The 12,433-nt window shown below is 35.1% G+C and overlaps 1 protein-coding gene across 7 annotated transcripts in view; it reads left to right on the forward strand.

The window, feature by feature from the left end:
* Positions 1-12,433, forward strand: part of NIPBL (NIPBL cohesin loading factor) — a 168,252-nt gene that overhangs the window by 90,586 nt on the left and 65,233 nt on the right. For 5 of the 7 annotated variants that reach the window (XM_080572858.1, XM_080572862.1, XM_080572863.1 and 2 more), the window contains exon 9: positions 1,878-2,510. The exons of the other annotated variants lie outside the window; for them this stretch is intronic. In XM_080572858.1, coding sequence (XP_080428984.1) covers positions 1,878-2,510 — 633 coding nt within the window. The remainder of the gene's footprint in view (positions 1-1,877; positions 2,511-12,433) is intronic. 7 annotated transcript variants of the gene reach the window in all.

Here is a 12,433-nt window from a genome sequence, read left to right on the forward strand (position 1 = left end):
GGAAGACAAGTGAGAGAGCTTTGTAGGGTATAGTCAGGACTTTGGTACTGGTGATCAATTGTAGTGTTTCATTTGAAATGAAGTAAAATAAGTAGGAGAAATAAAGTAGTGGAAAGATCTTGAAAATCAGGGTGAGTCAAAACAGGAATTGGGAACAACATTGCAGATATTGTTGGCAGAATATGGAGTTGTTTCTCATGGCCAAGGAGAAATGGGTAAGAAAAACTCATTTTATACCCAGCTCTAAATACAGAGGCAGGACATCTCACAGAATGTACTAGAGAGAGAAAATAAAGTATAGCAGCCTATGCAAAGTCATCAGTAAATGAACGCCTTTCATTTGAACTGAAGCTTTGCTAGATGTATCTGTTTTGTTGGGTTTTTTTCCATGTCGGTACATTGTTTAGTGATTATTATTTCTTAAAATACATAGTGGACATGTAAGATGAAGAATAAAGGTACTTGCTTGTGTAGTGGTGTTTCTTGATTGAAGCACATGGGGACCTGTCTTCCAATAAATTTTTGAGTGTTGTTAGAAGTATTGACTTATGGTGACCTAAAACAGAATGACTAATAATAATAATAATAATCTCAGTCACTGCTTTCTGAAGAGCAGTATTCCTTAGCAGATGAATGGGATCAGAGAAATGCTTGTTTGTTTAAACAAGAGCAGGCTGAAGCCTATTGGTCCTTTCATTTTTTTCTTTTTCTTTTCTGTTTCCTCTTTGTTTTTTCTTCTCCTTCTCCACCTATCAGATTTTCCCCTAACTTTTCCCTCCCCCGCTAACTTTTCCTTCCCCCCCTAACTTTTCCTTCCCCCCCTAACTTTTCCTTCCCCAACTTTTTCTTTTTCCCCCACCCTTTTTCTCTCTCTTTCACCCTCCCCCCTCCCCTTTTTTTTTACCCTTTAAACCAGTATTCCTTTTTAAGCCAAAAATTGTAGCTTAAAATCATAGTTGGGACAAGTTGAAAAGGTACCTTGTTTTATAAAGTTTTTCTAGGCTAACAGTCATGGGGAGCTGGCTTAATTTGAGGAATAAAAAAAATTAAATGTGATGAATTGGGAGAATGTTTTAATGAAACATGTCCTCTTTTTAAAATTTCTGTAGATGAAGTCTGGAATGAGTGCATGTAGAAGTAAAAATTCATACCTTTAAAAAAGGAAACAAAAGAGAGGAGATAAGGCAGGGAACAACAGAAAAATACCTTAAGACAATAGGCATTAGTAATGGGTGTGGGGAGGGGGTGGAATGACTTGACCTGAAATTAAAGAAAAAGAGTTTGAAAATGAACCATCAGAATCAAAGTTAAGGAAGAAGGAAAGATGGATTTATCTTTTAATATGTTTTCTAATTTCATCTTTCTATGGACATGTAAGTTAGGAAACCCTCCCTAAACAACATTTTTATGTGTTTCAATCCCCGCCCCCCCCCACCTTTTTTTAATTATTTAAAAATCTGCAGCTGAAATGGCTAATGTCAGTATGCTGATCAATAAATCTTCATCGCTGGACCTTATGAAGGATCATTCTGATCTTTTTCTGTATTCAACTTGCTTTCACTGACTATTTTCTAACAGTTGATATTCTGAACCTGCAGATACTTTTTTTTTTGGTGGCGGTTTTTTTGTTCCATCTTCTCTGAAATGATCCCTTCTCCACCTGCAGTGGATTGCTAAAACTCCTAGAAATACAATGCAACTTTCTAGATTGCATCTTGATCTAGGAATGATGTGCTTCCTACCAATCTTATTTAGACTTTTTGTGAACACAGATATATGTACAACTACACATTAAAATTATGTAGGTTATATTTAGTGTGTTTTTATATAAAGATGAAACAACATAACTGTTCAGTTTTTCTGAATTATTATTCTAGGATCAAGACCACCTTTAATCCTACAATCTCAACCTCCACCTTATTCATCACCTAGAGATGTTCCCCCAGACATATTGTTAGATTCTCCAGAAAGAAAGCAAAAGAAACAAAAGAAAATGAAGTTAGGCAAGGATGAAAAAGACCAGACTGAAAAAGCTGCAATGTATGATATCATTAGTTCTCCTTCCAAGGACTCCACTAAGCTTACATTAAGACTCTCTCGTGTAAGATCTTCGGATATGGACCAGCAGGATGATATGCTTTCTGGTTTGGAAAACAGCAGTGTGTCAGAGGGTGATATTCCTTTTAATGTGCAGTACCCAGGACAGACTTCCAAAACACCCGTTACTCCACAGGATGTTAACCGCCCACTAAACACTGCTCAGTGTTTGCCGCAGCATGAACAGACAGCTTTCCTTCAGGCACAACAAGTGCCTGTTTTACAACAGAACACTTCAGTTGCTGCAAAACAACCTCAAACTCCTGTGGTACAGACACAGCAACAGGTTTCGCAACACGGAACTATAACGTCATATGATGAAGTAGAATTGGATGCATTGGCTGAAATTGAGCGGATAGAACGGGAATCAGCTATTGAAAGGGAGCGATTTTCAAAAGAAGTGCAAGATAAAGGTAAAAGGATTGTGTGTGTGTATACACTCTCTATATTATATAAATATATATATATATATATATGCCTATAAAGCCCATATATATATATATTAAAAAAACTTCCTTTCATTGTCACAAAGTTCAATTCTGTTTACTCAGTGTAGGTTCTTCTCTGACATTCATCTCCATTCCCTTCCAACAATGAACTGTAATCTCTCATACATGCATATTTTTTATAGATGATATTCTTTAGTTGGGTTCTTACTGTATGGAAAGTGAAGTTCTTATGTTTCAAAATTCTTTTTAGCCTATTCTTATTTGAACCATGAGACTGAATGAAGTACAATTAACGGCGTTTATAAAGTTTCTAAAATTCCAGTAGTACCATAAGTCAAAATTTTTAATAAGCTGTGGTAGTTGAATTATTCATTAACTATGTATGCTGCCTAATTTCAGAAAATTGGTGAAAATTTTATCCCCATCTATTCATATCCTATTTGAACCCATTTGAAGGAGGTGTTAGATTAAAATCACATCTATTCTTTTAAAGGCACTGTAATGATTGGTTAACATATACTACTATATTGTGTCCAATGTTTGTTCAGCTGAATTTTTATTATTATGTAGGTGTTAGAAGTTTTAGAGAGCTACCACGTATCTGTATGGTCTCTAACTCAGAACCAGATGGGCATCTGGAAACTTTTCTCTTCCCTTCAGTAGCTAAACTTGTTGACTTAACTGACCTCACTGAATCTATCCTCTTTTATTTTTTTGCTCTTGTTAACTGGTTTGATGGTCTTTAGGCTTCAAAAATCTCAAAATGGATTCAAAATCCACATGTATATCTTGAAAATAAGATGTGTTTTTATAAAGTAGGTAGTGATATGTTAACATAAGTACTTCTCAAAAGCTTCCTCTGCACTATGTTTAACTTCTGAGAAAAAATATTTTATAGTATAATGCTAATTTACTAGATACTTACAAGAAAAATCTTACAGAAGTGTAAATGGAGCATGTTCTAATTTTGGAATCTCACAGCTGAAAATGGTCAATTTTGGACATACTTGCAAGGATGCAACTGTATTTACGTACACTCTGGGTTTTTAACCACCAGAGAGAGCACATTTTCTCCCTATTCAAAGATCTTATTTCTGTTTTTAAAGATGTCTGCAAAAAGAGAGTATGTGTGTTTGTGAGTGCGTGTAAATATAATTGCTGAGATTACTAAAAAGTTTAACTATAGATATTCCTTAACTGGTAACTAAAACAAGTCATGTTAGAAAAAAGTTGTTTGTCAATCCATGGAGAAAATTGGTTGTTCACCTTAAAAGAGATCTCTACTTCATTAATGTTGATTTAATGAAATGGAGGATTTTGCTGCTGTGCTTACATCTCTTGGACTAACTTTAAATTTAGTCATGGAGAGCTTGTGATTTGTCTCCTAATACTTTTGTTTCTACAAACGCTACTTTTGTTTCTGCACTGCTGGGGTAGATTCTGCAACATGTTTTAGCTGAGAAACATCTGGAAAAATGTGGTGTATTTTTTTATTGGTGTACTGTAGCCTTCAAACACTTAGATCAAGCCTAAAACACTCTTCCTTTTTTGTTCTGGCTTTCAGGAAATTACGCGCTTTAGTTGTGAAGCTTGCTTACCATAATTACATAACCACGGGTAGACCGATTTGTTTGTCTGGGGGGAAAGGAGTGATTTTTATGTATTGCAGTCTCTCCCCTGTTGATTACTGCTTGATAAGCATCTTGCCAAATAAGGATTTCAGTCTTATGCTTCACTTCTGCCTGCATCCTCTGCCAGGTCTCAGTTCTTTCCGAGTTCCTGCAGTTGCTATGGATCAAGTGCAGGAGTTGCTGCCTGATTCTGGGACAAATGATCACCATTTATTCACTGGTGTTAAATTGCCCCTATCCTAGACAGCAGCTCTTTTCTCTTTGGCAGCCAAAGTTCCAATCATGAATAAGAACAGAAGAATTTTTACCAGTGTCATGTCAGATTAACTAAAAACTTGATACCTTAGAGAAATACGGTTCTTATTTTTGGTAACGCTTTTGTCATTGCTTCTAAGTTTGTAGAAGTTGGTATGCTCAGAGATTGTTCTAATTATAACCATTTGGTTTGGTGTGACTGCAGGAGGAAGGTTCCTCTATGGTTCCTATGGAAACATGTCTGTTAGGAATACACCCAATAATTCCTAAATCGTGTCGTGAACTTTTGAGAAGCTGCTTACTGCATTAAAAAAAAAAATGGCATTTGTGCATGTTAGTACATACAAGGTATCTTCAGATCATATTATGTCCAGAAAATAATGTTGACTATAGCGTGTACTCAGCCTAATTAAAGTGGGAAGGTGTAGCCCTAGCTGATACATAGCAAGCGTCCCTCTAGAGATCTTTAGATGCTAGCCCATGCTGAAATCTGCATGAAAGCATCTTTGCTGATTTTGTGATTGAGGCGAGGGAATGTAACTGCAGCCACATTACACTTTCAGTGTATGCATTGTCTTCCATAAAGTACTTTGAGTGGAATTGTACTTGGTCAAGTTTTAATAGCAGGTTAGTGGTCTCTTCAGACCATTTTTTTCAGATATGAAATCTCTACATTACAATGCTTCATCAAAGACATTCACTTGCTTCTTTTTAGATAATAAGGCTTTAGATAGATATGATTTGTTTTCTGATGTTTGGAACCAGGAGTATGGTGGAACGTTTTAGTCCAGGGAAGAGGTGGAAATATTTTTTTCTGGGAGTTCTTGCCAAAAATTATACAGCAGCTACACTTGCCTAAGGCAGTACTAAGGTCTTTTTTTTTTATGCTAAGATTCTTCTGTAATGTTCAGTACAGGTGGGAAATGGGGATTCAGAGCCCTTTGAAAATTACAGTGCCTTCTATAATATAAACCCTCATTTCTTATAAAACTGTTAGAATATTTTTATGTTCCACCAAACAAAGTCTCTAAAAGTGGGAGGCAATCTCCAGCCCAGTGGTGAAACACCAGGTTTTGCTGAAGTGTTGTCTTCTTCAAAAAGTAGCATATCTTTCTGAAACCTGACTGTCATGCTTTTGCTTTCTGAAAAAGTGAAAAGGTCACTCGTGCAAAATCTGGCAGATTTGACCAAAACATCTATCAAAAATGTGTAAGGAGAGATTTTATAATGTAGACCTTTTGCCTCCATAATTGAGTGCCTTTCAGAGCTCTGTTTTTGTCATTCTGTTCTTTTGGTCTATTTGATTTCTTGGATTAAGTGGATTATGTGGTCTTTCCATCATGATAGAGGGGAACAAACTTTGGTAGAAGTTAGTTTTGTCCTTGACCTCTGTGTGGAAGGACAATATTCCACCTCCTCTTCCTACTTTTTCCATCAAGGAAGTCTCTCTGTATTGATTAATTTTGCAAGTAACTTCTCTGTATCTGTTAACGAAAGGAATAATTGGAGATTTTGAAGAGCAAGGCTCTTAACACCAGAGGTTTCATTCTAATATGCCTATTATGTTTAATAGTTTCACACCATACTAATAAGTCCCTGGAACATGTCATGTCTCAGGTCTTCAGTTCCTGTTGCCCCCCTCCCCCATAAAGGCCACTATATTCTCATCCGATTCAAGTTGTCAATCAGTGCTAGGTCGTATCATCTGTTTTGAAAAGATGTATAACATCACAGGTAGATCCAAGTATCAAGATCCATATTATCTGAGTAGAAGAAAAGAACAGCCATGATGTGGATGATTCTGAAGGGTTAATACAGAATGGGATTATCTTTTCCAACAGCAATCAACAAGAAGTTAAGCATCCTCAGCTTAGGTACATCAAGGTATTTTTATGATCTAGTTTCTTTAGACAGGCAATGAAATGTACACTTCCTTCTCTTCTAATCACCATTTCTAGTCCCATTTCCTGTACTACTTGGTGCTCTTCAATGCTTCCGAAAGGAGCAGAGATCGGTGTTCTGAATCCATTTGTTCACCTAACTGGAGTTGTAATTAATTCACATTCAGAAGTTGACTACTCCAAGAAAGTACAGGAAATCCTGTTGAGTTTTAAAAACTTATGTCCCATGAATTTCTGTGCTTCTCAGAAACCCTTTTCTCTTTGTGGGCAAGGTGGGTGGTGTTGAGGGAGAAATTGCTTTCTGGTAACCTCAGTTTTCTGTATTAACTTGTGCTTTGCAGCTTTTCAGATACAAATGGGGTATTTTTGTGCATAGTTAGGTAGCTCAAAGCTAGTCATCTAACCTTTCCCAGAACATTACAATAAGATCTTCTTGTTCTTCAAGATTTAGACTTGCTACTGAATTAATTTTTGTGTTCAAAGTTTCTACCACAAGATCTTTCATGTTTCTAAAGAAAATATACTGCAAATCAAAAATACAAGATATTTAAGATACTAATGTTAAAAGACAGCCTGAGCCTTTTAAAAGGGGAAAAGGGAAGATAACCTTGAAAATTACTTGAAAAATAGAAAGGAAACCATCTTTTTTCATTGACTCTTTTTCAAATTGCTTTAGATTTTTTAAAATTCAGATTTATTTGAGATATTCCATATATAGTATTATTTTGTGTTCTCTGTTAGATTTTAGGCCGCTTCAAATATGTTTTTGTATAATTCACTAGTCATAAGAGTCTAAGGAGTTTTACTTGTAAAAGGCGCTGTTCTCTGGAGTTTGTGAGAATAGTCAAGAAATCGTTAATCACTAACCATTTTATTGGGGAGGCTAATGCTTTTTTTTTTTTTTTTTTAACTGAAAAGCATTAAAAGCATTAGAAGCATTTTTTAAATGAGACAAACCTACTCGTATCTGTGTTTTTTTCCCCTACGTATTTTATCTCTGAGGATCCACTTCACCCAGTTATTTGGAATCTTACTCTGGATTCTTTGAATTAGGAAGTGAAGTTGTAATAACTTTATTTCCAATAATTGGATCAGTTAGGGGGCATTTGGATGCCTGCTGTGGGCCCTTCTTTTTTTAGTTCGTTCCAAGCCCATAGCAGCAGAGACACACATCCCAAGAGTGTGAATCTGCCGGAGCAAAACTATCAAAACTACAGTTATAGGTAAGTAACATTTTTCTCTTACCTTTTAAGTTCGTAACCAGGTCCTCTCCCTTTCTCCCTTTTCCCCATCTCCCCCAAAGTCTCCTGAAGAGAAAAATATTAGAACACTATTAAGAATTAATAGTTTGTTTATGTCTAATTTTATGTAGCCAATGAATGAAATGACAGAATGTGTAATTATAACCAGTATATTACCATTAATTTCCAAAAATGCATTATAGGGCTTTTATTTTCTTAAAACTGGAGATACAAGTGTAGGTATTTGTATAGTAATCTTGCGGAAATTTAGAGTGACTAATACAAGAAGGTGAGAGGAAACAGTGTAAAATTTAAATCATTGTGTCTTGATGTAGTAGGATAATGTGAGAATTAGATATTATATGATTTGTGTATATAAACTTTTGGTAGGTCTGCATTTTGCAGTGTTAAGCAATAGATGAAACTGGCTCTCCAAAGAAAAAGCAGTTTATCAAGTTCAATTTCTATAGTTAAGAGATTTCTTTTGTTTTGTGTTCAGACATGTTTAAGAAATGGAAGAGGAAGAAATTCTTCTTCTATCTTGAGAAATTGCAAAAAGGTGTTGGAAAATTTCCATCAATGTAGGAAAAAGTACTTTGTATGTATATATATTTTTAAAGAATGAAAAACAGATTGAGTGAAACATGCATTTATATATTTTTTTAAAAGTGTTTATTTTTATTTGGTGCTCTTATGAACATGAAAGCGAAAATTCACAGAATAGGAAGTCTATTTTGATTTTATCTATAGCATAAACTAAGATTATAAAATTAAACGTAATTTGCATATAGCATGTGCCCTTGATTGCACCTGTTAGGTGGAAGGGAGGATTTTTAACATTACTTACACAGTAATGACTTTATTTCCTTCTGAGATAGTTGTTTCTCTATGATGGATTTAACTCTTGATAAAGAAATGGCATGTATAATTAATAAAGCTTGAGAAGAGTTCAAGCCCAGCACTTTTATAGATTGTAGTCACTTAGTTCACTCTGACATCAACCTATGATGCTGCAGGTTTTTTTCCATGATCATACTACATAAGTATTACTGGATCTAGTCAACTGAACATATTTTTGAATGTAATTTATGATGTCAGAATGAAGTCAACATCTGAAAGGGAGATTTAAAATGTTCACTAATAAATTTTAAAGTCATTTGGTCACTTTTAAAGTTTGTTGTTCATACAGATTAATAAAAACTAATTCAACATCATAATCTTTGATACATAAAATAAGTAGTTTTTCATTAAACCTGTTTTTTTCTTTCTTGTGAAATTAAGTGCTCTGCTGTGTATTTCAAAAGTAATTGCACTTCAGGTTTTGCTCAGTTTTTCTTTTTTTAACAACTGAGTTTAGAAAACTATAATTCGTTACAAAGCAATCACATGCATAATACCCAGCATCTGTATGAGAAAAACCTACCTTATACATAAATTAATATTATTTGTAAAAGCAAAAATAAATTCAGGGAATTTAAGTTATGGTTTTCAGTCTCTAAAGAAGAGTAGATGCTTCATTATATTATTTTGCAGTTCAATTCTTCTTATTTTCTGTATTAGTTTTTTCACTGTTATTGTAGTAGACAGAGCATAATGAGTCAAGACATCCTTAAGCAGAAAGATTCCTAAGATCATATTTCATTCTCCAGCTATGTTAATTACATTATCTTCATACTTAAGAAAATGAGCCAAACTTTACAAAAATGGAGATTCTGAAGTTTGCTACACTGTAAGGCATGTCAGAGCCAGCTTTAATCTTTTTGTGTTTTGTCCTGAAAGAGTTTGCATGTCCCTCCTGATGGGCTTTCTCCTTTGCACAGTGACCAGAGATTTGATAAAGTCTTTTGATGAGCTGCTAAAAATTAACATCTGTTTCCATACAGTTTCTCAGAAATCCCTTCCTCTGAATGATAGCAGCTGAAAGTTCCTCGGTCTCTGTTAATTTTGGAGCCTTTGGAATTATGTTCAGTTCTGAAAGGCTTCCTATATCAAGATCATCCCTGAGCCCTTTTAGTTTCTTCTGTAAGGGAGCAAGTAGTGAGACTAAAATTGCAGACCTGTGTTTGCTCAGTCTCTCCTTCAAGGCAAAGAAGTAGTTCTGTGGGAATTTCTTCTACTGATTGGAAGGGTTCTCTTTAATTGTTCATTTTTTGGTTCTTGGAACAAATTTTTAGGGGGGAGGTAAGGTGAAAGCAAACTCATGGTCAGTAACACTGAATGTTTATGAAGAAGTAGAAACAGAAAATGAGTGCCCTCACACCATTGTCAGGTCATTCATCAGTACCATTAAAGTAATTTCATATTTAAAACTTCTTTATAGCCAGATTGCATTGAGTGGTTTAGGTTCTTGTGGTCTGCAAAACACTTTTGGTTGGTGGGACAAGGTTTTTTGGGCACCTTTGAAGAGATCTGTGAAAAATAACTAGGAAAAGTGAAACAGTTGTCAGTAAAAAAAAAAAAAAAAATGTTTTTTAAGAGTATGGTTGTGTGCTGTTTGCTGAAAACTGTCTTGAATGGTAACCTAAATAAGATAAAGTTGTAATTGACCTCTGGCTCACTTGTCTGTGAAGTTGTTCAAAAATTGAAGGCTTGATATTAAATAATAACCGTTTAGGACTGATATGTTTGGAATAAATGCATTCATTGTTGATTTAAATAATGCAAATCAGTGGCATTTAAAATGAATGGAGGCATATCCCTGTGATCTCTAAAGAATGTGAGAATTTAAAATGTAAGAATGTAAGGCTAAATTTTTATGCTTGAAAAAAAAAATTGTAGTCTTTACTGGAGTCATCAAAATGGTTCATCCAGAATTCAATGTTGAGGATTAATCGTCTTTGTAGTTCTGAAGAGGAGTACATACTCATTTAACCATCTGTGATCTGAAGTCTCCAAGTGAATCCCTTACATGGTGTAAATGGGGAAGTGATAATTTAACTGTTGTTTCTTCAAGATCAGTCAGAAGTTTCTGGATTTCAGTGTCTACAAAACAGTATTAAGAGTAGGATGTTACCATTCTGCTAAAACAAAGCTCTGCATCCAAGTGGTTCTTTTTTTAGACTTGTTACCTTTCCACAGGTATTTTTTAGAAGACCCATTTCAATTTGCTAGAACATGAAGTTCAGAATATTTTAGGCTATTGTCCTATTTTGTTCATTTGCTGAGAGAGTTTGATTTAGTACTTAAGAAAATTGTTGGATTTGAAGGAAGCAGAAACATTGGAGACTTCATCATTAGTGATGTTCTGACTGCTGCTTTGGAAAGATTTCATGTTAAATGGAAGAATGGAGAAATTTCTTTATTCCAAATCCCCTCATCCAGCCTCTGTCCCTAACATTTGCTCAGCTTCCTACTTCACCTGTTTTCAGGATGGAGGTTCTTCATGTGGTTGACTTGTAGTTTCAGTAGAAATGTATTTGGAGATATCTGTGGTTACTCCAGTGCAATTTGCTTTTATGCAAATGTTCCTTAGTAATTAAACAATTTCTAAACGTGAAAGTACTCACCAAACGATGACACATAGACATTTCCAAAGATGAAGGTCACACCTATCTGCAGGAATCTTGTTCATAACAGGACAGGTGAGACATAACCACTTGGAAATCCAGCTAACTTTTTTTTTTTAATTTCAAACTTGTGGTTCCTGTAATGTTTAGTTCCTTGCACCACTATGACTCATTTAATTTGACACATCATCTCTACTATGTTTTAGAATGAGGTGGCTTACAATCTTGCTTTGATTGCCAAGTTTTATTGCATTTTGGTGAGCATGCTGCCATGTAAAGAGAACATCTGTATGGATTTGCCAAACCAAAAAGATGCATACATAGGAAAATAACTGGGATCAGACAGTACTCTGAACCATCATAAATTTGCTCAAGGAAACATTTTGGAAGTATCTACATTCTTGGAGTATGGGTGGGGAAAGAAAAAATAGTTCTAGAAAGAAAAGAATCTGAAAACAAACTTGAATACCCAGTCTCAAATACAGTCAGAAAGCTCTTCTGTGGCTAACTACATATTCCTTTTGTTAGAAAAACTGTTGCAAAGAGTTGGAGAAAAAGATCCTGATCACACTTGATTGGTCTCAAGAGCTTGTCAGCATACCTGTTCAGAATTGTGGCAAGCTTTGAACCTAGCTCTGATATTTTCACGAAGTCCTAGTTCCTGATAATAAAAAGAAAGTCAACTGTCTGTGGAATGAAGTGGACGAAGATTGGATAACTATGCCTTGGAGGATGCAAAGTGTATTTGAATGGATATTTTTAAAGTTCTTAAGTTCGTATGTTCGTCAAGACCCTGTTGGGTCCTGGGACTCTTGCCTTAACAAGGTAGATTTATACAAACTTGCATCTATTTGACTGTAAAAGAGAAGACATGAAGAAATCTGTTTGCAGAGGTTAATTATTCTCTCCTCAATACTCTATTGATTATTCTTATATAGCTCAAAGCAAGTCCAAGATTTGATGAAGCCCTTGAAGCCCAACAATGGTGTTTTTCATCTTTCATATTTCTGCAGCAGTTGTGGCAACTTAAAATGGTTTTGTGCTCATTCAATGGATTTTTTTTCATTATACTCAATGAAGATGGTGGTACTATGTATTCATCCTACCTTCTCTGCCCTAATTCAGTATGATATTTTCCTATACTTGGGCCAGCTTTTTTGTCCTAGATCCAGAAATCTCTTAGAGGCAAAACAGTAACGACCAAGTCTTGTTCTGAAGTTCACCATCAAGATGCACTGGAAATACGAAGAAATCTGTGAGTAATCTGTAACTCTGTCTGCAATCACCTTGCCCTTTAGGAAGAGAAAACTTTGAAGGCATCTTTTTCTTCTCAGATAAGAACACAACAGGTTG

Source organism: Anser brachyrhynchus, assembly GCF_964034855.1.
Source record: "Anser brachyrhynchus genome assembly, chromosome: Z".
Taxonomy (NCBI): Eukaryota; Metazoa; Chordata; class Aves; order Anseriformes; family Anatidae; genus Anser; species Anser brachyrhynchus.